Source organism: Tyto alba, unplaced genomic scaffold (genome assembly GCF_018691265.1).
Source record: "Tyto alba isolate M040663 unplaced genomic scaffold, T.alba_DEE_v4.0 Super-Scaffold_16, whole genome shotgun sequence".
Classification (NCBI taxonomy): Eukaryota; Metazoa; Chordata; class Aves; order Strigiformes; family Tytonidae; genus Tyto; species Tyto alba.
In genome coordinates this window covers 34,467,729-34,494,183 of record NW_024881278.1, presented here as the reverse complement: position 1 = coordinate 34,494,183, position 26,455 = coordinate 34,467,729, and the positions used below count along the sequence as shown (strand labels likewise).

Here is a 26,455-nt window from a genome sequence, read left to right as displayed (position 1 = left end):
GGGTGGTTATTGTCCCTTCTTGCCATGCTGGCATCAGGCTTATAGTCACCGAGGGGTTGGCAGGAGGATGTGGGAGCAGTGAATGTCTTGCTGGGAGGAACAGGTGGGAGCCTGTCAGGAGCGGAGGGGTTTGGATCACAGGGCAGCTCAAGCTGAAGGAACCTCAGGAGGTCTCTAGCCCAATCTCATGCTCAAAGCCCAGTCAACCACAGGGACTCACCAGGTTGCTCAGAGCAACCAAGGATGGAGATCTCCTAACCTCCTGGCACAACATTTTCCAGTGCTTAACTGTCTCCATGGGGACAAGATTTCCCCTTGCATCCAAGACCTCCATGCTGAGGCACATGAGCTCTTTGAGCCCTTTCTCCTGGATTATGCTCTGCAAGATCTGAGGGGAGCGGCAGCAGGTATGGCCACGAGCCTTGATAGCAGGTGGGGACTATGCCTTCAACCTCACCATGGCTTGCCTTCATCTGAAAGTTTTCCTGCCCTTAAACCAGGCCTTTGGGCTTGTGATCTCTAAGTCTGCCCTGGTGAACATCTTTCTGATCTGTTGCGAGGAAAAAGCTAGGACTTTCCAACTGTCTCCTGGTATTTCAGAGGTAACGGAATTGCTTGTTCACACAGGACTTTTGGTACCTGGCAGGGGTCCCCAGAAGGCTGAAACACCTTGAGGGTGTGCTAGAGCTGTGCAAAGGGGAGAGCCCCGTGGAGGCAGGAGGACAGTAGTGTCCTGCTGGGTCATGGAACGGTGAAGAAGTTTCAGGATGATGAGCAGTAGCAGACCTGGCTTCTGCCCCTTGTCTGCCAGGGCCTGGAGCACAGCATTTAGCTGCTCCCTCCTTGCCCTCTCTACAGCTTGCCTTTCTCTGTCTCACACCCTTTGCTTAATTAGTTTGTCAGCCACTGTCATCATAGCAGGAGTCTGCAGAACACCCAGTGGAGCGTAGCTCTCGTTGCAGCTACTGTAGCTGGGCTCTGCTGTAAAATAAGTGATAGCTTAATAAACTACAGCATTGCAGACTAAATATCTTGGCACTGGTTGCAGCTTCTTATTAAAATAAGAGAGGCAGAAAAAGAAATGCAAGAAATTGGAAAGAATGAAGGTTATAATAATTAATAGCTTCACTTCTAATACCAGAGACCTGGGTAAAAATGTCTTAATCCCCAAGGTAAAAATTAGATTGAAGTCTGATCTACTATTTGTCAATAGCTTGAACTTGGTTTTCCCTTCTGGTTCCAGCCTCAAGTCTGAAAATGCAGAATTATTGCTGGTAAGCCTGAGTACCCAGTGAGTGATCGGTGGGGAGAAATTCAAACTGTGCAAAGACAAATGAAACCTGAATCAAACCAGTTAAATTAACTCTGCACCTTGAAGCAGGCTGAAAAGCTCTCTTACTGAAAGGGCTCTGATGACTTTCGTTTTCCTGTCAGCATCATTCTGAAACCTCACTGAGGTCCTAGGTAATGAGTGGCTCTTTTTTGCTTCGAGTGCTGGCTCCCTGCAGGGAAGGCATCCTAGAGTTGCCTCAGGTGGTTATCTGCTCAGTCGTGCTGCCATCCAGGGTCCGCTGGGCTGCAGCTTGACCTGGGAACTGGGGCAATCTTAACTCCAGGACCTGCCCGTGAGTCACAGACGTGTGAGCCTGGCCCGGGCCAGGTCAGGGAAAGCCCTCGACGAAAGGACGTGGCTGAATCCACCCCCAAGCAGTCCCTGCAGGCAGGATACGGGCTCTGAGCCCTTGCATAAGCGCTTGCTACCTTTGGCCCCTAAGCATCACTCACGGCCACGTGCCACTGTCCGTTGCTCCTCCATCTGAACCTGGGGGACTCCTTTCACCTGCTTCACGCCTCTGAAGGTTGGTGTTAAACTGAGAGGATCCCCCCTGTGTTTTACCAGGGGTATTGTTACTCCAAAGGGAGACTGAGCCCACCGGCCCTGCGCACCTTGCATAACTGCAATTAATTTCCCCCAAGAAACATCCTCAGGTGTCTGCAGTAGGTGAAATGAAGTCCAGCCTTTGAGTCTGATTCTCCCACCGACACCAAGGTAGCAGCAGGTTACAAAGGCCTTGGAAATCTGATTTAACTCCCTTCAGCGGGTGGTTGGGAAGAGAAAAGCCCAGGGGATGTTCTCTTTTATCCATGAGGACATCAAGTTTCATTTCTGGCTGACGGTGCTCTTAATCCTGCCTTTTTAATGATGAAGAATCTCTGGGTACCTCAATTGTTTCTCAGTTTCCCTAGACAGCAATTGACCTTGTTTCAGCTATGCATCAAAATGCCCTGGCAATCAAGGTGCTATTGATTTAAACCTAATGGTCAGCCACTCGGGAATTTCACCCAGAAAAGAAAAATCAATACCACCTTATCTTTATTATTATTTTTTGTTTGTTTGTTTGTTTGTTTTCTATTAATATAATGAGAAGGCATACGAGCCTTGCCAACTCCTTGCCACTAGGCAATACACTTGCAAGGCTGAGAACATTGGGTCAAGCTCTGGTAAGGTAGCCAGCCAGCTACAGATTGAAATGACTCTAGGGTTAAACAATTTTCCTTGATTGCGTGCTGCCGTCCATGTTTCTCTCTGATGACCTTCCCCGAGGCATGCGAGCTGCATGCTACGTGGAACTCCGGAGAGGATGCCCTGAGCAATGCGTTAGCCCTGTTACTGGAGGAATTCTGTGTGGGAAGGATGTTCCTTGTCTTGCCTTTGCCTCATTTTAGATGTTTTCTCCCCCCCATCCCAAGGGGAAAGTGTCACTTGGAATCTGCAAGACTGGCTTACACGACTGGGTTGAATGCACGGCAGGTGAGCACCAGCCAGGTAGGTGCTTAGGTCCATGGTAGGACCGGGCAACACCACAGTCTCCCTCCTGGCTGGTAAGCGAAGCATGCCAGCATCCATCCTGTCGCCCCTAGGCTGAATGGCCCAGCATAACCGTGTCCAAGCTGCTAAACTCTCTTACCAGCCCAAAGAAGGTGGTTTTCCCCTTTGGGCTTCTCAGGAGCTTGCAGGACCTTTATTTACTGCAGAGTAGGTATTGCCTGGAAGAGGGCACAGGCTGAAGCCCGGCTACGGGGTGTGTGCCACCACTTTGCTGGTGTGGGTGATTAGTTTGGATGCTTGAGCCTGTAACGTAGTTGTTCCCGGTTCCTTGGGATGGTGGAGATCTCAGCCATAGAGTACCAAAGCTGGCATGAGCACTGCTGGTTTAGGTCTTTTGCAGAATCCTGTCTGTCAGCATTCCAAACGGTTCGGAGCCGAATCATCTTTTGAAATGATGTTGAGCCTCAGGCCTCCTTTGAATCAGCCACAGGGACTTGGGTCCGTCATATAAACTGATGAGCAAGGATGGTGTGGGACAGTCCTGACCACTGACAGCGCCGACATTCCAGTGACATTCTGAAGTGCTCCTGGGTCTCAGGTCACTTGGGCATACTAAAGCGTTCTTCCTCGTGGCCTCTGCTTACTTTGCTTCTCTTGTTGCTAAGGTATATGAGAAGAACTGAAGAATGGTTTTCATTTCTCATGATTTTGGAGCGTCCCCATGCAAGTCAACTTTAAAGAGATGGGAGTGACCTTTCCTCATAATCCATCCCTTTCAAGACAGCCACCTACAACTGCATGAGGAGCAGGTGCCGGTCGCCATAGCAGCTACCTCTGGTGTCACTGTGCTTGTAGAGCCTCATTTGCACCCATTCAGGGCGAGCGTTTTCCCTGCAGACAGTACAGCTGTCAGAGGAACGCCTGGAGTGAGACCTGTGTGTCCAGAACGAAGCCTTATCTGGATGACAGGAGAGCGCAGAGGCAACAGGAAGGGAATGTGACAGCGCAGCTCGAAAGCACGTGATAAACCTGCCGTAAAATGATACTTTCCCGAGAGCTGCCCAAGCCAGACAATACCCGTCGGTTGGAATGACGTGACGACATGGAGGTGTGAGGCCTGACCCCAGCTTTGCTGCAGTCATTGATGCAGTGACCAGCTATTTTTCTGGGAGGGGACCTATTTGATTTGTGCATCTTCTTCCAATTTCTGCTACGTCTGTGACATATTTCTGCTGACGATTTTGGCTTGCTTGGACAAGCGGCAGGGCTAAGGATGCTTGTGGGGTGGTTCACAGTTTTGGGTGAAGTCTCTCTGGCCTCAGTGGGGCTGGTGGCTGGTGCCACGTGTCAGGCAGCTTTGGGCGTTTTTCAGGCCAGCGCGGGGGGAACTGAGCAAAGCCTCCTGACAACTCACTCCTCGGTTGCTGGGCTTTTCTCAGCTTCTGCCTGTGGTGATACGCTTTCATTTTGTTTCTGTGGGAGGCGGGGGGGGAGGAGGAAGGGGAAGGTTTGTGGGCGAGCTGTTGGAGGCACAGCAGAATGGAGGACGGTCTTCTAAGCAAGCGGTCCCTCCCGACGCGGGCAAAGCCCCCGGTGTCCCTCAGCTGGGGCGGTGGGTGGGTGGGTGCCACCCGGCCCCCCAGGCCCCCAGCTCGCACCAGCGCGTCTGTGCTGCCACAGGCTGATGTCACCCCACCGGGAGCGGGAAGAGGGCACAGTTCTCTGCTCGTTTAGCACGTGGCACGGCTGCACATGGAAACGAGTTTTCCCGGGAAAGGTGGGACACCTGCTCTCAGTCTTATCTGCTGCAAAGAGATTGAGGGCTTTGGGACTAATCCTTTTGCAAAACTGAGTCCAAACTTCCAAGCTGATCTGCAGATGGGTTTATTTTTGCCAGCCGGCTCCCCAGGTTTGGGGCTGAGAGCCATGTAGTGTAAATTCCATGGGATCTTACCATAGTGTATTGTCACTTGTGTAGCTTTCCTGCCAGCTCGCTTAGGACAAGCACTGAACTATTTGACAACACAATAAAATGGGTTTTCTATGTGTTAAACCAAGTGCTGTGAATGAAAACATTGCAGCATAGATAAGCTCCTTTGTATGTTAAACAAGTTTCTTGCTTCACTTGTAGTGTAAGAACAGAAAACCAGCTCTTAGCAATGGTTTAAGTATCTCTTTGAAGACAAAAGGAAGACTGCAGATGTTTGAAGTCTGGAGTTATTTAAAGGGAATAAAAGTAGGCTTTTGCTAGCCATTGGTCTTTTAGATGATCTCTGATATAAAAGGGGAAAGAGAGGGAAAGCATCAAGTAAAAATAATATGTATGTATGTATGTATGTTTGTATGTGTGATTCTTGTTTTCCTCCAGGCAGCACACTGGGGACAGGTAATCCTATTTTAAGAATTTGGCCTTAGATGATCTAATATGAAGCTCTTTGAAGCCAGGAGCATTTCTGTGCTTTCTATGGTCAGGCCCCAAAACAAAACCGTGAGCTCATTGTTGCTGTGTCAGATACATCTATATTTCAAAAAGCATTTTCCTTTGGCTGCACCGGAGCAAAACTGGTGTCCTGGTGAGAAAGTGTTTGGGCTGGAAAAAAAGTACTTTTAGCCTTCTGAGCTGTCCCTTTGATTCCTCGTACCTTAGTGCAGGCCACATGAAACGGAGCCAGGCTGGTGGTCTGGTGAGACAGGGGATGGCTGTTGTTCCTGGGCAAAAGGAGACAACCAGCTCCTGGGGCTCAAGCGACGGTGCCCCCAAGTCTTCTGGGTGACTCTGGACGGGGATGGTCACGCTGACAAGCCCCACCACAGCCCTCCAGCCTGTTGCCCTGGGGCAGCCTCAGAAGCGTCGGAAGAAGTAGGGTACCCTGAGCAAGACCAGGGGAATTGAGACCCCGTCCAGAGGAGTTTTAATTCCTCTGGGTCAGATCTGATCTCGCCTTCAGGCAGTGTTTTTTCAGTCGATTTGAAGAGCACTGCCTGCTTCTTTTCCTTCAGCTGGGTTTGCAAAGGGTAGTGAAGTGCTTGTCAAGGGTGAAGGGTGGCTGCAGAGATTGACAGCTCAACACACCAGCTGCCTGCCTGTCACAACTGCAGATTTATGAGAACTGAAAACAGTTCTTTTATCTTTGTGGTTTGGTGTGGTTTGGTGTGGTTTGGTGTGGTTTGGTTTGGTTTGGTTTGGTTTTCCCCCCCAATCTCTCTTATCAAGAGTGTTTAGAGGAAAGGGACATTGTGCCCAGAATGACAGTGGTGTACCTGTGGGAGGATGGAGGAGGCATCGTAGCTTTTCTGTGATGAGGCCCACCATTACCAAGATGTCTCAGGAAGTCCTCTGTCACCACACGTTGTCATCTGCTCCTCTTCACCCCGTGGATTTGGGGTGGGGTTTTTTGCCTCTCCAAGTGGGGATATGTTTGGAGAGCGAGGGAAGAGCACGTGCATATGTGGGGCTGTATTTCCTCATGAGGTGGTGCCGAAGACAAGCTGATTCGGGTGCCTTGATATGTTATTCTTTGCCTTTGTCCTGACCTTGGTGTCTCTGTCCTTTCTCCATCAGGAAAATGGGAGCCACCGCCCCAGTGTGAGGTGTCTCTAAGGTACAACAAACTAAAGACCACCCCTCCCACTCCCTCAGACACCTCCCAGTATGGATGGCTTGGTTGAGCAGAACAGTGTGCTGATGCACAGTAAGATTGCTGAAGCCGGGAAAAGGAATGGTTTAATTAATACAAGGAACTTAGTGGCGGAGAGCCGAGATGGTCTGGTCTCTGTGTACCCAACCCCCCAGTACCAGAGCCACCGAGCAGGCAGCCTCCCCTCTGCGAGCTGCCTGGAGAACAGCAGGAATGACCCCGTGCAGCAGCTCCTGGACCCCAACATGCTGCAGCAGACGGTGGAGTCTCGCTACCGGCCCAACATCATCCTCTACTCAGAGAACGTGCTGCGCTCGTGGGGCGAGAGCATTGGCTCGGAGTGCTGTGAGACTACCTTCATCGAGGACCGCTCCCCCACCAAAGACAGCCTGGAGTACCCAGACAGCAAGTTCATCGATCTCTCGGCGGATGACATCAAGATTCACACCCTCTCCTACGATGTGGAAGAAGAGGAGGATTTCCAGGAGCTAGAGGTCAGATGTCCTTTGGGATACGTGGGGAAGGCTGGGGGGAGGAGGGCGTATTTAGGGTTAAGAATACAGCCTCCAAGGGTTGGTCTGCAGGGGATCAGCTGTCTCGCTCTCCCCTCCAGACAGGACAGGGAGCGGTTGCTTATCTTTATTTGCTGGGTAAAGTCCCAGCCCAGTGGATACTAATGGCAAAATTCCCACTGGCCCCAGCAGAGATCAGCATTTCCCTCCTGCCTCTGAATACTCCGGTCGGAAACTGAAGACGAGCCATGTGCTTAAATGCTGTGTGAGGTCGGGACCGGGAGCATCTGTCCAGGTGCAGGGAGCTTGTCTTACTCAGCAGGCCAACATCATCTCCTACTTTCTTCTGACCTGAGCTGGGTGTAAAGCAGATTGTTCTGCATACTGGCTCAAACATAAAATATTTCTGTCTCTGAATGAACACAAAATCAGAAGTCTTTGGATTTCAAGCTGCAGTAGTTCCCATGTCTCTGAAACCAAAGATTTTTTTTTTTTTTCTGATGGAATGAAACACTTTATTAGATCCCAAATGTAATGTTTTCTTTTAGGTTCCCGTGCTTCATTGATTACTCACAGTAAAGTAAGATACATTTAGTTCTCCAAATGGGGGGGACTATGGAAATCAAATTCATTCTTCCTTAAATGATGCATTTTTTACTTTAAAAAATCTTGCTGGTTTTGGCTGAAACCAGCTGCCCAGGTGCGGCACAGATTGGTGTTTGCCAGCGTGTGGGGGAGCGGAGGGTGTGCTTAATGCTACTGATCCCAAAACTTCTTCCAGCACTGGTCACAGACTCCTAACCTAGCAAAGACCACTTGGCTGTCTGGAGCAAAGCCATAGCTTCGACTCCAATGTCCCCGTTGAGATTGAGAGACTATTTGCACGTGATTATTGCAGGGGTTTTCCCCACTGAGACCTAACAAGTCCTAGAACTTCTATTTTTACCTCCTGTAATACCAGTGTCTCACCCCGTGATCAGCACAGGGGCAACCCAACAAGAGCCTGACTTGTCTTTTATTCTCTTTTCTCTCCGTATTGGTAAGGTAGGAACAGAGAGGTGGTTTTCCCAGTGTGTGCCAGTAATGCAGTATTCAATGCCTCCACAGGGAGACAAAGTTTCTCTCTGAGGCATGGGAGCCTGTTTGCTCAAATCACACCCTTTACAGCATTTCAAAATTGGCCGTGGGAAGTCTTGTTTTCTTAATCAAAACAAAATCCCTCATTGCTGCCTTTTTGCCCTGGTTTCTCTCATGTAGTAGTGATGCAAGTGACTGCAGCAGGCATGTAATTGCCTAATGGGGTTATTGACACATCTGGCCTGACATTTAGGCAGCAAAATAATGTCTCCCTATTGTCAATCCAAATCCAGCAAGATTTTCTTTAGCCAACTGTTGGAGAATAGTCTAAAAAAGGCTGGGAAAATAAGCACAACAAGGAAAAAAATGTTTTCTACCAAAAATCTTTTTTCCTGGTGTGATTTTTAAGGTGCATCTGCAGCGTAGGGCCCTCGATTGGGGTGTGTCTTTGAAGTGGTAGTATAGGAGCTTGATCAGCTTTTCATAGAGATCATTTGTTCCTAGAAAACCACCTGTAAAACAGGGTCTGAGGAAAGCAGCTTCATCCTTCCCCTCCCCAGATCTCAAGGGGAGAAAGGAGAGAGAGTCTTTGCAAATTTTGGTGCCGTGTTGTGACAGTGTGTGCATCATTTTCTCTGGCTCCTCCGTCTTTCTGACCTATTTCTCTGGACTGCAACCTCCTGAGGTCATACGTGTCCCTTCTTAACTGGCTGAACTGCCCCTGGCACCGCAGATTCCCAACCTCACTTAACCCTGCGGGCTGTTACTGTGCTAATAGAGAGAGAGGTGTATGGGCAGCTATCCCGACCTACACGTACAAAGTACTCGGAAGAGGATGAGGTTCACTAAGCACACCCCCCACGTGTCTTCCTCTCTTCTATATCAGGGTTTCTCCTCCACCAGGAGAGTGGAGCAAGGGAGGAGAAGATGAGGTAAGCTCTGGCGAGCGACCTGCCTGACTGGAAACACGCACATTGCTAGAATTGCTGGAAGCCTCTGTTTCTAGCCCAGGATCCGTCCCCATCGCAGTGCTACTTGGCCGACCCAGGGCAGCGCTGCAGTTTTCACACTTCTCCGTGAACCAGACCCAAATGGCCAACCTGCTGAGCAGCTGCTCTCAGCACGAGGGCTCTCAGCATGGGGAGTAACTTCCACCCCAGGAAGGTCCAAATCCTGCAGATGCAGCTGCTTGTGCAGAAGGATGAGGAGGAGAGATGCATCTGACAGCAAAACCAGCGAAAAAGGTGACTGCTGTGTTGTGCTCTTCTGGTTCCCATGTGAACGTATGCTGTGTCTATATGGCCAGATGTGTGAGGGTCGCCTGGGATTAGCTAGTACAGAGGTTCATAAATGCTGAACATGTTGAGACTCCAGGAATGGAAGAAAAGTATTTGAGGACAGCAGTCACTGAGTAAGCGAATGAACCATGCCAGATTGTTAACTACAGAAAAAATTGCCTATCTGTCCAAATAAGAAAAATATCACCTGAATCACACAGCACAAGTCTGGTCTACTAGAAAGCTTTTTTTTTTTTTCCCCCACCAGTCACTGACAAGAAGCAAATGCTTTTTTTTAAATTACTAATAGACCCAAAGCGGGGTAGAAAGCATTAGTACCAGTACTGGGAGCAGAAGTTAAAAGGAGAACAATGAGAGAGGGTGATACAGCAGAGGTGCAAGGTTTTGCCTCCCTACTGCGAGAGCCTTGAAGGATTTGATTCTGCCATCAAGGATGCACAGCATGTTGCTGAGTATCTTGCCACATTGACTGTCATGCCACAGCTCCTCGAGGGATGGGAGCTGCATAGCACAAGAGCAGATCAGGGCTCAGTTCTTGCAAGGGTTTTTTGTTGCAACATACCTGCTTTGGCACTTATTTCTGAGAGGAAACTCTAAAAATAGACCCTTTTTGCAAACATTAGCAAGGAGGGGAGCTTTGTGCAGAAGAGTTGTTGTCTCTTGAAAACTGAGGGCTACTGCCTGTTCTCCATGTGTCAGGGCAAGGCAAGCGGGTCTCAGTAAGACGCCTTCTGGGAGGCAGAACAACCCTGGGCTTAGGAGTTGTTTCTCTTCCCCCATATCTCTCTGGCACTCCCTGTCCTATTGCAGAGCACCTGCTTAGGGGTTTTCAGGGCAGGGTATTTAGTTTCCTAGAAATGCAGAAAAATCTAATTCACTCCCTTGTATTGACCCCTCCATGCAATACTTGCAGGAGTCCATGGACACATACAGAAAACAGCTTCACTACTGGTCAGTGTGTTTCTGCCCGGGTTTCGTTTTTGAAAAGAGCTGGGCTATTGATAACCAGAAATGTGGTTGTTCTTTTGGAGAAAACTTTGCAGAGAAAGTTTCTGGGAAGAAAAAAAAAAAAAAAAAAAAAAAAGAAAAAAAAACCCCAAACCCCTGCAGCTATTTTGACAGTCAGCGATTTGGTTTTCCTTTGAGGAGGTGACCCAGCCAGGCTGCAGGCGTTGCTTCTGTGTTACCTGTCGTGCCCTTCGGGATGGGTCTATCCAGCTTAGCCATGTCTCTGACCAGCTGCCTGGAAGGAGGAACCTTCTTCCCTGCCCAAGCCCTCTGGTGACTTTGAAGAACCTGGGAGATGTAACAGAAGAGCAAGAGACATCCTAAGCAGGGGTCCTGCACATCGCTGCAACAACATGGCCATGTTTAACTTACTGATTTTTTTTTTTTTTAATAGCAGTGTTTCTTAGGTCCTGGTATAATGTTATTCCGACTGCTTACAAAAATCATAATTGTCTGGAGGGAAAAACATTTCTGAAACAGCTCTCATTAGCATATACAGCCACACTTCGCTCCAGCAATTACCAAGCATGAAAGCAGAAAGCTGTGCATTCTGTCACAGCTTTAAACTTCTCTCTTCGGTGCCCATCCCTGAAATCAAATGATTCCCTATTTTAGGTATCTCTGGTATACTTATAAATATCTTATCGGTTCTTTACACCATAACTAATGGACAGACAACTTGTCAAATGTGGTAGCAGTAAAATATTACGAGTTGCTAACTGAAATACCCTCCTGTTAGAGTTCATGTGTAAATGCAGTGACATCTTTTATCCAGAAACATCATTTGTCATATTACACTCCTGCTAGTTTTCCTCCTAACCCCTAGATAGATGGCTTATTTAGAGAAACGCAAGCTATTGATGACAGCAAATTGAATTATTCATGTGTCGCATAAAAGAATACATCTGAGCTCTCTCTTAAAACCCTTTCTCTTTTTCCCAGCAACATCTGAAGCAGACTCTGAAAACGAAATAAATAGAATGTTCTGGAGAGTGAAAGAAGAAATGAAATGTAGCGCTTTCAAGCTAAACCTTCCTTCTTTTTTTTTTTTTTTTTTTTCCCTTATAAATTGCTGGATGCTGCTGTGAAACTCACCCCTTGGACGTGAGCATAAAAGCATAGAGACAGAGGGTGGATCCTAAGCCATGTCCTTCCTGTTCCCTCTAACCCCTCTTAATGTTCCCAAGCGCCTCCCGGCCACGTCTCTTCTGCAACCTGTCGAGAAGGCCCTGCAGGGGTTTCTGCACGCCGAGACCCATGACATGCTTCCTCCTAATGCTTCCACCTTGCACAGGCTTGGGCAGTCCTGCGTGGCACCGAGCTGCTGTGTCCTCAGCCTCCCCAGGGAGCAGGTACCCAGAAGGCATGTTTGGAACCCCCCTGGGGAGCTGAGCACGGGGGGGTTCCCCTTGCAGGGACCTCTGCAGCACGGGCAAAGAGGCAGTGAGGTGCAGGCACGGGAGGCTGTAGCACAGATGAACACCCAAGGCAGGTCTCGCATGCTTCTTGCTCGTATGGCCATTTTCCTTCAGGGCATTGCACCTTGTTTCCACTAATAAATCCACTGGTCATCGCAGCGCCCTTGTGAGGTGGGAGAACAGTGTTTTCTCTATTCTGCACCTGGGGAACTGAGGGAAATGGTGCAATAAATTCCCAGGACCACCGAGGGATGTATTGTGGATCTGGGAATGTCATTTTGGCTTCTTTTGTTCTGTGGCAGATGCTCAGAAGAACACAGGGCCAGGGCATAAGGTCATGGGGAAATATGGAGGCATTTGGACTCTTAGACCTGTCCAGGTGTGTGGATTGTGTTAGTTCCTTTTGGGTACTCAGGTGGCATGCCATCAGAGAAAAACTCTGGAAGGACTGCACGAGTCTGACTGGCAAAATGGTGGCAGATGCATTTCAGTGTAAATAAATGGCAACTAGTACATTTATGGAAAAATGATCTAATCCATGTGAACTGAAGGCTGAGCTTATAACTGTGAACTGCAACTCAGGAGGGAGACCACGGAGAAATTGTTGTCAGTGCTGTGAAGTCCCACAACACAGTGTGCAGGGCAAGCCCGTGAGTCAAAAAAATGTTGGATAGCTTAAAGAGCGGTGTTGAGAACAAGGCAGAGCTCTGTCAGCGTTTTGTCACTGTATTAAAGCTCAGTGCAATCCACTTTCTTAAGTGGGGTGGGTGATTATGGTCCCCACTTCTTAAGGTCATTGTGGAGATAGAAAATGATCAAGTGGGAGTAGCAGCCTCCTCACAAGGAGCGATGGAAAAGGTTGGGACTCTCCATATTGTAGAGAACGTCGCCAGGGGGTGTATGAGCCAGTTGTACAAGATCATGAAGGTGAAGGATGAGGTGAATGCGGACCCACAGTTCACTAAACCTGAAATATTAGCAGCAGAAGATGCTTGAGGAAGGTAGTAAGATACTGGCTTAACACAGATAACAGAAAATTGTTGTTCGCGCATTGCGCGGTGAACTCTTAGTGACTTGCTGCCACAAGAGGTTATGGCAGATCAGCAAGTTCAAAATGGATTAGACAGATTCATGGATGAGGAATCCATAAACAGATATGAAAAGGAATTGGCAAAGCTTTTCTTTCCAATATCTCTTACACAACAGTTGTGGGTGCTGAGGGAGCACAAGGGATGGACTGCAAAGCGTCCAGGTTTATGTCGTGTCCTGCTGCTGCTGTCAGAGGCAGAGCATGGGGCTCAACGGGCCATTGGTTTGACCCCATAGGACACACTTTATGTCCCTGGATTCCTTCACAGGCACGTTATTAACAGGTTACAAGAGTGATTGCGCTTCATTTGCATTTGATTTATTTTTTCTCCCTAAAGGAGAAGCCGCTGGAGTCTGGCGATACTGAGCCCTGCCAAGGGCTATTAACCTTTATTAGCCAGCCCTAGGCGAAGGGAGCATGGCTGCGGAGTCACCTTCAGCAGTCTCCAAGTGCCCTGCTGTGAATCTTGTTAACAGCAGCCAGGGTCCAGAGCGATCCCCCTTTTCAGCATCACTTCCTTGAGTTTTCAGGCTGACGATATGCAGCGAGGTCCCCGGGCTCCAGCCCGTGAGTGGCAGGAGCTCCGGGTGAGCTGCACGCTGTCCTTGGCAGAAGGTGGGGACGGGGCACACTTCTCTGAGGACCGCACTCCAAAGGAAGCCGTGTCAGCTCTGGAACAAAAAGGGGGCCATCGCGAAGGGCCTCCCCGACTTGAGCGGCGTGCTGCTACTCTTCCTGCTGAAGGGGCTCAACAAAGAGGGGCATCTCCCTAATCTTTCTCAACGGGCAGTGCTGAGACCGTCCGCTCTGCAGGGACCGCCTCGGCTCCTCCTGGCAGCAGCCTCTGGGTCTGCAAACTGCGGAGGTCTTCCTGAGCCGGAGCCCTGAAGTGATGCCCCATGCCACGACGAGAAACGCGGACGAAGCTCCTCGCGTTCACTGCAGGTTCACCTTTCCCAGCAGCGGGCAGCGTCAGCTGCTGAGGGCCACTTCTCTGTGGTGGCTGCTGGCCCACCTGCGAAGGCATCAGCGTGCCTTCCCCGCCAGTTCCAGAGGTTGTTGGGAGCCCCTGTCACTCACACAAAGATTAGGGATATTTACTTTATGGCTGTGATTACTGCTCTCCCAGGGGAAGAGTATGATTTAGGAGGCTGGCAGCTGGCCTGTTTTAGGGCGGATCTGTTTATTGGTGTCCGCAGTAACCCCCCTCCAGTGGCAATTATTGAATGCAAGTTACTGATGAGCTGTAGGCAGAGTGGCTGTGGGTGTCTAGAAAACATCACAAGGGAGATGGCCAAAATCCAGGGGGACAGGAGGAAGAATGGGCTTAGACAGCTGCATCCAGGGTTTCTTGCCTCTGATACATTTTGGTTTTACAAGGTTATATATGAAAAGCTTTCCAAGCAACGAGAGACATCTGTAAGCCCATTCTACAAGGCTGACTGCTTGACTGGCGAGGCAATTTAGACTGGGACGTGGGGAAACGGGAGGAGCTGGACCAGGTCAGAGTTAGCAAATTATAGAGTGTTGGAATACCTTTAAAACTGAAGAGAGTCAACTGCAAAAATCAAAACAGTACAAAGAAATAATAGATAAATTAATAAATAATACATTACCAGGACAAAGAATCCATGATGGCAAGAGGTTTTAGAGACATCACCTCTTCAGTAAGCATCAGCCAGATGCTGCTCAGTGACTGTGTTGAGGCAGAGCAGTGATAAACCACAGCCCTTGGAGGGAGAGCTTCCATCCAGCATGTTGTCTTCAACATCTGCTGCATTTAGGTGAACCCGGGCAGCTTGCAGAAGAGCAAAGGGATGCAGAGTGCGGGTCAGAATAAGGCATCGTGGCTAACTGAATAACTGAAACAGGCATTGTGTGGAGGGAAACAGAGCACATATTATCTTATAGTTGCATCATGTATTGGTCTTTGTCAGAAACAGATCACCGGACCATCTGGATTTGAAGCAGATCCCACAGGGCCATTTCAGAAATTAGTTTCTTATGCAGTGTGTGCATGTTGCTGAACTGGCTGCTTTGAAGGAAAAAAAAGAGTAATACCAAAAGGGCTGTTTCCTGAATATCCATCAAAGGTTGCTGGCAGCTGTGGTTCGCAGCAGACCTTGTTGTCTGACTCCTCCGGTGTACCCAGTGTTTGGATACTGGAAGGGACTGTGTGACCATCTCACAGGCCGCCCACAGCAGGGTGTCTGCAGAGTCTCTGTTCACTTATAATGTCTTGGTTGAGGTAAAGCACATAGCTCTTAGGGATAGCTAGCCTTGGTTTAAGAAAGGGCTTCATGTGATAGAAAATCCATTACTACTGCAGAAAATTGTTCATCACCATCTCTGTTAAAAATCTGCACCTTGTGTCTGCTCTTCATCTGTTCTGCTTTCAGTCATTGGGGTTTCTTTGGCTTTTCTGCCAAATGAAAGAGCTGTCTCTGATCAGAAATTATCTACTCACGCAGGTTCTTACAGACTGCGATTAAATTGCAATCTAAATTTCTCTTACAAGTGAAGTTGGCTTCTCTATTTTCTTCCTGTGTAGATGATTTTCTGCGGCATGAGGCATGTACCTGCCTTCTGATTTCCGATTTCTCCAACATACTTGGGAAATTGTGGTGCCAGAACTGGACCCATTATGTACATGTCTATAGTACTGTACCTTTCCTTCCCTCTCTGTGGATCACGTTCGTTCCTCCTGTGGTGCATCACAGAGGAGGTTTATTTTCTGCTTGCTCTTGACTGAACACTCTGGTCTGGTGGGCCTTCTCGGGGTCACCACCTCATGGAACGCAGTCTGAAGTGCAGCTCAGCTCTGTGTACAGGCAGCCTTGCTCTGTGGTGGGCAATTCCTGCTCCCGAGCCGTGGTCCTTTCAGGAATGGGGTGTCTACATGATTCAGTATCCCGTCTTAAATATCCTCTTCCCTCTCCCCTCCCTTCTGCACTCATTTGCTGAGGAAGCATTACTGTCAACTGAAGCAGCTAGTTGAATTTCATGGACTAAAATTCATCAACGTTTCAGCTTCATCCTATCAGTCTGCAGGATGGCCACATTCGTTGTTATGTTCAAGGCAGACTTCTTGCACAGGTCATTTGTGAATGTCAGAAGCAGTCCCCTTGAATACAGAAGTCAAGGGTTCCTGTTGAATTGTCTGGCAGCCAAATTCCATCTGCTGCAAAATCTCACAGGCTCTGGGGCTGGGAAGGGACTCTCCCAACAGAGTTCGTCTCTCCTCTTCATCCTTTGTCGCATCCACAGTTTCTGCAGAAATCCAGTTTATGTCCTGCCCACATCGCCTTTCCCGAATGCATTTTAGGGCTGCAGAGATGTGCACCATTGAAAATCAAGCATAAATAAGAGTCAAAGAGCTTGTGTGGGGGTGTTCCAGGTGATTCACCCAGTAAGAGCCTTCCCTCTGATGGGAAGCAGGCCATTGTCTTCAGGTCCTTTTCCCACATTAGCAGGGGAAAATAAGAGGGGAAAGGAAAAGGAAAGGGAAAGGGAAATGGAGAGGGAAAGGCTGCTTGCTGGCTTTGTCACTCACTGTAATCAACATTCATCTGGGCAGGGCACTGTTCTTTCTGCAGGAATTCATGCTCTGGGGACATGCTCTCTGGGGCCTCATCTGGTAACTCCAGCCTTGCCTGCAGTCCCGAGGTCACATCTTCCCCATAGCATCCACAAAACTGCTTGTGGATAAACTGAGACTGAGATTGCGTTATCCTGTGCTGTCTTCGCAGCTGAACTCCAAGTGTGTTCGTGAGGGACACGCAGCAGGAGTCAGCAAGGATGAGGAGGGTCGTTGTCATTGTAATAACTGCTTTTCCTACAAAGGATCCATTGGAAGCAGGAAATCCCTGCTGTGTGCTCAGTGATTTCAGAGGTGTGTCATTTCTGCTACAGGGCCATCTGCACAGGTATCTGTTCTCACAGCAGCACCTTGCGTGGGCTACAGAAAGCACAGCTGGCTTGGCAAGGGGAAGGACCATGGACCTCACTGAGATTACATCTTTCGTGTTAAAGCACAAAGATGTGTCTCCAAACCAGAGCCTGACTTGCAGTGGAAAGATGCTGCCTTCTGTAAATGTTCTCTGTGCCTTGCGGTTAGGAGTGGCTGTGCAATTGCAGTGGAAGCTGCTAGAGCCAGATGTCGTGTCGGAGAAGGGGTGAATCCCTTCACATCCTGAAGAGGCTGTCAGCTGCTGCTGTTCCTTGACACCCCGTGATCCGCCTGTCTCTTGTCATTTCTGTGATTGCAGCTGCATCAGGAAGTATTGCGCCTTGTTTCTGACTAAGATTTTTCTAGCACGGTGAAGATAGCAATATCATTTGACTGACAGGGTAGAAGAGCTCTGTTCAAAGAAGATAACTTGATTGTGTTTTTCCTAGCTCAGTAGAACGCCTGGAGTAACTGGGATTTGTTAAGAGAGTAACTATGAGGGATCTTTGTCCTAGTGATGAACAGAATATCTCAACCAAGAAAGGGATGCTCTTTGCCAGGTATTTTTTTTAACGGCTGCACAAGTTCTCTTTTGATTGCTTATTGTTTGGTTGGAGGATGCACTGGTGGTACACCTGTAGAAAGAAAAACCTGCTAATTCGATATTTCAGATTGCTTAAACTCATCTCGTTTAACATGAAATAAAGGAAAGCTTGTCTGTGTTTTCTTGTTCACCATCCAAACCTTGAAAATTAATTAGTTATACCATTCTCTAACTTTGCAAGAGCTAAAAGCTTTCAGTCAGATTAGTGAAATTATGATGTAATTGTGAAAAGTTCCATGTGAATTTATAGGTAGACTGTTAAACACGAAAGGAGCAGTGCTGTGGACAGGAATATTACTGATTATGCAGTATTTTAGTCTCCTATCCCAAAGCAACTGCAATTGGTCAAAGAAATTCTGACTTCTCAGCATCCCTAACATCAAGCTCCTCCGGTGTCTTGCAGAACCAGGAACAAGTGAAGACAGCCAGCTAGGTAGCCAAATTGTCAACAGCTTCCCAATGTCAGAAAGGTTTCTGGATAGAGAAGATCTCTCAGTAAGCTCGGGACTGGGTATTGTGTTGTAACAGAGAGAACATGAGGGAGGAATGTTTGCTTGGGGAAATGTTTAGATGAAAGGGGTAAGAGGTACCCCTTCGCCGCTGGATTTCTTTCTGTGATTTATGACTTTTTTTTTTTTTTTTTTTTCCCCTGCCTTTCTGGTTCATATCTGGACTACATGTTCAGGGCTTTCTGATCAGAATTATTCTATCACTCTTGGTGACTGACAGTCAGGTCATCTGACCCAGTGTGTACGGTGGTAGGGTTCTTTGGGGATCAGGGTCATGCACTGACCCTACAGGGTTTGGACAATCCAGGCTGGGTCTCTGAGCAGAAAACTGCCCCGGGGTAATCCTGCCCTTGAGGTCACCTGGAAGGGCAGGAATGAGGAAGTCAGGCCAGTGCTTCCTCCCTGTTTGAATGCCTGGATACACTAACCGCCAAGTAGATTTAGTTTGTACACGGGTGCTAACGATGCAGACCTGTCACAGCGCTTCTGGGGGGGTGATAAGTGCCTTTAGCCAATAGATTGTAAAGCATAGAGCATGCGACCCTCTGGCTCTGTATATCTTGGGGCTATTCGGGTAAAAATAAAGGAGAACGACTTTCATTGCATTGGGGTGAGGTCTAACTCCGGCCTCGCCCTCCGTACGAGGTCCCTCCTACAGTGTACTGCAGGGACTTTGTCCATCCAAATGGCATTCACAGTATAACTCTACTGTTCAATTAGTATGAGCCTACAGTGACTTAATCTTCCTCAGTAAGGGATTTTATAGAATCGTAGAATCATTTAGGTTGGAAAAGGCCTTTAAGCTCATCAAGTCTGACTGTTAACACAGCACTGCCAAGCCCACCACTAAACCATGTCCCTAAGCACCACGTCTACACATCTTTTAAATATCTCCAGGGATGGTGACTCAACCATGTCCCTGGGCAGCTCATTCCAACGCTTGACAACCCTTTCATGTTAGCATAACTAAGAAAACTTCCACAATTATCCTCTTTCAGTCTACCAGCCACATCTCCAGTCAGCATGGAAGCTCTCTGAGGTGTCCTGACCAACCTGAGAATTGTTAGTCCCTCTGGAAAGCAGCATAACTTTCTGATAATTTTCTGTTTCAGCAGTCAATCAAGGTTATTTAGAGAATCTTTGCCCCATTTCATCTTCATCTGCAAGAAAAGGCAGTTTGAAAAATTAGACAGGTAGTCTCCACAGACACAATGCTAGCACACTAGTCATCCAAGAACTGGGAAATCAAAAGCATTTTTTTGTATCTTACCTGTCATGAAATTCAGGGAAAGGCACTATTTTGAGAGACTGTTTCAACGATGTTGTGGCTTTCCTCCCTCCCCCTCTTTTCTCTTACTCTTGAAAGGAAAGATTATTGGTATTAAAAATTACATACATGGCCTGTTCTGAAAATTAAAGCAGAAAGAGAAGTCACCGAGCTCAAACACTGTATACCAGCATCAGCAGGTGTCCCTTCAGAATTGAGATTTTATTGAGTTTGTGCCAAATGGAGCTTTGTCACTGCTGCTAAGGCATCAAGACTCGCGGCACAGACTGGGGTGCTCTGCGTGCTGGTGTCCCCGTGCACCGCACCACCTCAGTGCTTGGGAGCTGCCTGGTCCCCCCAGCTGTCCCTCCCAGGCCCCGCTGCTCTGCCGTGGGTTCTTGGCACCAATATCTGTCAAAGCAGACCCCCCATGTTAGCAAGCGATGGGTCGCGTCGCCTGGTGGGTTCCCCAAATAGACGAGCTTGGGAGGCAATCCCTTTGCCCACTGCCAAGTCTTTCAGATATCATGAGGCTGCCAGCATTTCCTAGGTCCTTCTCAGCTGTGGCTCACTAGTGGCATGTTTAGAAACCTACCCTCTTGTGCACAGGTTCATTTTCTTGTCTTGCACACTTAGCAGCCTGACCAGGAGTGTCTCACTTGGAGCTCACTGGTAGAGCAATGTCACTTTAGCAGCTGTTCCAGCCTAAAGGCCAAAAGCGCCCGAACAGGCGGGTAAGTTTCTAAGAGGGACACAAACCCCATGCCCCAAAGGATAGGTTCCTAAATGTGACACAGATGTCTTCCTTTCAGTGAAATTTTGCACAGCATTTCTCCTGTAATCAGTGAAGAACATGCAACTGCAAAAGGGGTGTTTGAGAAGATTTTTGGCCACCTCTTCTCAGGCTGGAGGTGCTCGCAGGGTGTTAAAAGGCTCTGCAGGACCCTTCTTGCACCAAAGATGTAAGTCCAAAGCGTGGAATAACTACAGCCTCGGTGCCTGGTGTTGCATGTGGACTCCCAGCAGGTGAGGTAGAAGCCACCAGAGAGCAGGCTCTCTTCTACTCCTGCTCTACTGAAGAACTATACTCCACAGTGGGGCAGTCAGGTTCCCCGTGGACCAGTCCTAATAATCACTGTGAAAGAAGCTTTTTCTAGGTCAGGGTTGCTGCAGCTTGGCCATGGGGCATCTAAGAAGCACGCCTTGGCAGGTGCTCCTGCCTACACACCGTAAATCTGGCAGCATCCCATTGCTGCTGGAGCAACTCATGCTTTTTTTTCTCCTTCAGCTTTTGCTACCTTCGTTCCTTATGCTCAAGTGTGCACGGCATTTGTCACCTTGTCCCCAGTGGGTAATGTCTGGCTGACATTCTTCTGGCCACCTGAGCAGTGACATGCCAGAAGACTGGAATTTGAGTTGGGGGTGCAGAGCACCCACTGCTTACTGCTCCTTCTGCATTAGATATGTGACATCATGTTTCCAAAGTGCCAACCCACCCAGGTTCACCTTGGTTTGTCTGGCCAGAGAGTCTCTTTCTTTCGTTCATGAAGGATGAACATGGAAAATGGACGTTTTTCAGCTCCCTGCAGTGGTTTCCAAAATCTCTTGTCGTTTCTCATTTCTTGCTTACAAGTTCATGGCATAGTGATGGAGGCTGTACCATAGTGGGTGAACGGGGATTCGCCTGGTGCTTGTAAGGAGGACAGCTGCTAGCCAGTGCTTTGCATACGGTGGGAGAGGAGAAGAGTGCCGACGTTGTGCCGCTTCCCCAGGCGTCGGTGCTGACAGGGCAGCTGCAGTCCCAGCCGCGACATCCCGAGCCAACCCTGCCTCTGTGCTGGGCTCCCACTTCTCTCCTGTTTGACTTTGGTGCAGGCAGAAGGGTTCAGGTGTCTCAGCCTCCCCCCAGGGTGCTGCTAAAGCAGGGGGTTAGTGCCCCGGTGAGCCTTTCGGGAGGGCAGGGAGGGAGATGTGCCACGGCCACAGCCCCAGTCCTGAAGTCCTTCTGAAGGATGCCACTGGCTGGTGTGGACGTTTCAGGGGACGTTTCAGGAGAGCAGGCTAACTCCTGCGGTCCTGTCGGTCCACAGCAGAGCAGAATGGGTGTACAACCCTGTTGAACAGGGTGCAAGTGCCCCCAGAACTGGCCCTGTCTCGAGCCCCCTAAGTGGTAGAGACCCCAGGCTGGATCACCAGAAGCCTTCTACCATGAGGTTGATGTTGAGGAATTTCCCTGGTGTGACTGGGGAGAGTTTTATGGGCTGATGATCACAGCACTGGCACATGGCAGAGGACGAATAATGATATCGTTAACCAGCACCTCATTTCTCTCTCTCTTCCTATTCCAGAGCGATTACTCAAGTGACACTGAAAGCGAAGACAATTTTCTGATGATGCCACCAAGAGATCATCTCGGCCTCACTGTGTTCTCCATGCTCTGCTGCTTCTGGCCATTGGGAATTGCTGCCTTTTACCTGTCTCATGAGGTAATGTTGAAACGTCTCCTGCTAGCTCAGAGTTTTGCAGCCACAGAGTAGCCATCACCCCACACCAGCAAGGAAAGTTCACCAAAACCCAAATGTGGGCAAGACGTTCTCTAGCGTAGTGGGAGGTGGTTAAACAGGGCAGCGTGTTCCCCACCTTGATACATCTCTGTGACAGTGGTGGCTGTCTTGTGAGATACTTTGCTGAGGGAAGAGTCTGCAAAATATTTTAGCTTTTAGTTGACAATTGTCGGGTTCCGTGTCAGGTTATGCAATGTCCAGCTAGGGAGCTTCTGTGGACATGACTTGAGTGAAAAACATCCTTGCTATCTCAAACACTTGTATTTCCTATTGGCAACACTGATCTATTGGTTCTCAAGCTGATCATGTTGAAAAGCAGAACGGGTAATATCTATCCTTCCAAGAGCACAAAAATAATTCCTGTTCTGCAGAATCAAATTTGCTTTCCAGGGACCATTTTCTTTCCGCCCTGAAAAATTGCTCAGTCTGTTCTTCTTGTCCAATTTTAATATGGAAATATTTTTTACCAGAGAAGTGACAGTGTTTTGGTTTGTTCCCTTCATGAGATGGGCTTGGAGTTTCCAGCCTGTGCCTGACTAACAGTCACCTTATGCCCCATCATTTGTTTCAACAAGTTTGTCTTCATAAGTGCCTGCAGAGTAGTTACTGAGTGGCAGATAATGTAATGTGACAGAAGAGGAGTCACACTGGAAGCTTCATCAGTGACTGCAAGGAAAGATTCTCTTATATTCCTATCCACTGGTGGTAGCAATGCCTGTTGCAAACTACAGTCTGTTTCACAGCACCAAAATCAACCACCTTCTTGTCTGTGTTTCTAATCTGCCTGCTCTAAACACCTACCAGCACTGGGTATTTGTCAAGCCAGAGCAGGCACTTCAGATCTGAAGAATCCTAGTCTTCAATATCAAATAAAGAGATACGGCACTACTATTTTTTGGCTTAAATGTAGTGTCTGACATTGAACTTGGAAGCTTCTGAGACAATTCAAGTTTGTCCAGTGGAAAAATAACCAGTTTCCAGTTTGAATGCTATTGATTTCTCAAGTTAGGGTCAAGGGATTTCCCTGATGATGATGACAGTAAAAAAGTAAAGCACCAGGTGGGATCTGCATGCGCTTTAGTATCCTGCTGCTTGGTCTTTCAGGCTGAGCTATTCTCCAGCAGGTTCAATGGCCACATCTCTTCACACACGTGGACTAGGCAGGATTTTTCACTAATGCTGCAGCCAAGGAAGGGTTGAGAGTTTGTCACCATTAGCAGTGTGTTTGCTCTGTGCTGGGGAAACTAGCACGTTCATTAATTCCCTGCGGTAGTGTTCCTTCAGGAGGCCTGGGGTTTGCTAGCTAGTTTTATCTAAGCAATGAAAGCACAGCACAGTCCGATAAATGCAAAACAAACAACATAGTTAAGTACTAAAAAGCAGTATGGCTGAGAAGCTAAATGTGCTGGGAGCCAGCGTATGGAAGGACAGGGCACGTGCGCGAGCTGCGAGGCGATCCCGGGGGCCAGCACGAATCCATAAGACCCTACCACCTCAACAGGAGCGTGAGGAAGGTGGAACGGGCCGCCTGAGGGCAGGGAGAGATGATGATATTGTGCTGAAGAATTTAGGCACTGGAAAATGGAAACTTGGGCAGTGTTTGATTTAGCATAACAGTGGGGAACAGATGAAGGTGGTTGCCTAAAACTGGGAGCTGTCAGTAAGAAAGGTCAGGCAGGAGCTTTGCTTTTATTAGGTTGAGAGACAGTGAACTAATCTTTGTTAGTCAACCCCTTGGGTTCACCAAGGCAACCTGTGTCTAAATCCAGCCAGGAGGAAGGACTGTGATTCTGAGGGATTTTGACTTCGGCTTTTTGTCTTTCCATTAGAAGTAGAAATCTTTTCATCTCTCCCTACTAAAAAATGATAATAATAATAACATCACCCCTGCATGCTCCTTTCCTCCGATCTCTCCTCTTAGCTCTCTGTCTGCAACAGATGAATCAGCTGAGAATTCATTTCCCAAATCTCTTTCAGAAAGATGGTCCAGTCCCTGCTCATCCTGATCTAGAAAAGGCACATCAGTCTGTCCGCTCCCCGAATTCCCAGGCAGGTACCTTCACTGCCTGCCTTCCACCCTGATGCAGGTCCATCACAGCCCTGAGAAACCATGAGCCTTCGCTGAAACTGGCTCTTTGCAAAACGCGGGGATCCAACAAACTGGCATTTTCCAGTGGAAAAATGGAACTAAGAGTAAGGCCAAAACATTCTATGGCTGAGAACTGGCTAAAATAGCTGGTATAAAGCACCGAAATCCTGCACACAGCTAAGTTAATGCTGACAGTGGTATCACCTCATACTTTGGAGCATAAGCCATTCAGAATGATGGTTTATATGTGAGGTAGTAAAACATTGCATCCTATTAGCGTGTGATTTCTATTTTTAGATAGGTCTTTTAACTCCTGAATAATATTTGAGATCTCTTGTTAATACAAAAGGGTGGTCTAACGTTCCCTATCCTTTATCAAAAGTCACAACTATAGCTAAAGATCAACACTTGGCATTTGCATTCATACCTTTTTTTGCAGTTGCTTGAGCTCTTGAAAATGTGATGTTTTCAAAAATCTCCTGGGTAGTTCTACTAAAAAGGCCCAGTCTGGGAAAAAATTGCAACACATAGAAACTACAAAGTTGGTGGATGGATTCTTTGTGCCAGAATTTAGCACTTGTGGCGAGCTTTTTGAAAAAACCCTGGTCTCCTTTAGGCGTGCAATGCATTTAGAGATGAAGGCCTGATTTGCAGGGGATATATTTGCAGAACAGCGCAATCCAAAGGGACGGGTGCTTTCAGTTTATTCTTGCAGCACCTGGCAGTACATTTACACTGCTTATGTCTATGTCACGGTGCAAAATAATTACACAAGGATGGATGCTTTAGGGTTTCGGAGGTGCTCTTTACAAAGAGAATGATTTAATTTTCCCTGTGCTCCATAAAAGCAATGTGCTTCCCGCAGGGGCTATTTCTGCTCTGTGTGGGACTTGGCGTTTCCATCAACGCTCTCGCCGGTGTGCTGCTGGCTTAGAGCTTTTGGGGGGCCGTCTGTATCAGGTGATGCAGGTGCACAAGGTGTGCAGGGTCTGCCTGCGTGGTGGAAATTAAGACGTGTGTCAGGTTTAGCTGAGCCAGCAGTGGATTCGGAAATGCGCTCTATGGGAGCACGAGCAGGGTATTGCCTGGCGACCTTCCTATCCCAAGCAAGGCTGAGGGTCGCTGCTTTTCACCTTCCCTCAGTAAAACAGAGACCCTGAGGCCGTCGCTGTAGTGCATCCTTGCTCATTTACTTTCTTCTTTTTTGATCTGTGTTTTCCTCCCCACAAGGGACTTGCACCCACTGCTTGTGGCTGCCCAGCCCTGCTCTTAGCTACCAGTAAATTGCCCTCAGGTCTGGGCTGTTTTCTTCCCACCTATCCTGCCTTCCACCGTGCTTGCTTCTGCGGACCGCGAGGCCAGGATGCGGCTCCCCTTGCCTCACAGACCCCAGGTGTCCTGGTCGCGCTGGTGTCACGCTAAGTGGTGTCCAGGTCCTCTTGCCTGGGCCATCACAGCTAAAATACAGGGGCTTTGCACACATCAGCCGTTCAGCTGAGCTGTCCGAGGCCAGCGCTGCAGGGCAACCTCTCAGGAGGGATAATGTCTCCGAGTACTCGATTTTTAACAGTAGACAGTGTTTATCGGCTATTTTTCCACTTTTCTACAAACAGGGCATATGAGGTTTGGTGCTTGCAATTTTTTGGATTATCTGCTTTCCTGATGGCTTATAGCTGAGTCTGAAGGGCTCATTCAAAGGGGGTTTTGTGCGGTTTGCAGGGAAGCCTTTGCAGAAAAAAATGTAAAAGTTGTATGCCTTTCACCATAAAGTTCTCCTCTGCAGGCAGCGTCTGATCAAAAAAATCTCATTATGTTTATTTTTTTTTTTTTTTTGTATAAATATCTACTCTCTGGAGTCATGCAGGTACCTCAGTTTTTCTTTTTTACAGAAGTTTGTAGCTTTGTAGATTGTAGGCAAGCTGAAGCTTCATAAGTCGGAGAAAGAAGTTTAAAAAAACCCAACTTTTTGTCTTGCCAAGTTTACCATTAAACTTATCAGATGATTTATCAGCACCTGTCAGGATTTCTGCTTGGTGGGGGGTTTGTATCCTGCAAGACCTTTTTGTCTGAATCCGCTTTTTCTCCCTGCGTTTATTTTTTAGGAAAGAAAGCAACACTGTGGCACACATTTCTTTCCCTCCCCTAAAAATAAATTAATTATCAGAGACCTAACTCTGTGCTGCTGCAAATGAGCTTCACTTGGTGCCTGGTGTCTTGTGGGGTGTGGGTGGTGATGTGGGGCTCTTCGCCCCTGGCGAGTGCCCACCAAAGTGCCCGAGAGACGCCAGACAGAACCGAGAGTAGGTACGACACCTCTGCCCAGCTTCTGGGCAACCTCCATGGAGCTATGGCAGGCTGGCATAGACACACACCTGAAAAATCCCACTGGGCGCTTCTCGGCGTGCTTAGGTGCTCAGATTGCCTCCAGAGCCGCTTTCCTCTCTGGCAGCACGTGAGACCCACCGGGCACCAGACTGCAGTCGAGGCCACGAGAGCAGTTGCTTCCCCTCTGCTGCCCTAATTACCCCCCTCACGCAGTGATTGAGGGACACTCGGCTCCGTAATTATTTCCCCGGCTTGTGGATTGCTTGAGTGGGCACAG

The 26,455-nt window shown here is 48.3% G+C and overlaps 1 protein-coding gene across 2 annotated transcripts in view; it reads left to right on the top strand.

Annotated features, from left to right (window-relative positions):
* Nucleotides 1-26,455, top strand: part of SYNDIG1 (synapse differentiation inducing 1) — a 77,661-nt gene that overhangs the window by 7,099 nt on the left and 44,107 nt on the right. For both annotated transcript variants that reach the window (XM_032994027.2, XM_032994028.2), the window contains exons 2-3: nt 6,393-6,962; nt 21,549-21,686. In XM_032994027.2, the coding sequence (XP_032849918.1) occupies nt 6,483-6,962; nt 21,549-21,686 (618 nt within the window). In that variant the 5' untranslated portion in view covers nt 6,393-6,482. The remainder of the gene's footprint in view (nt 1-6,392; nt 6,963-21,548; nt 21,687-26,455) is intronic.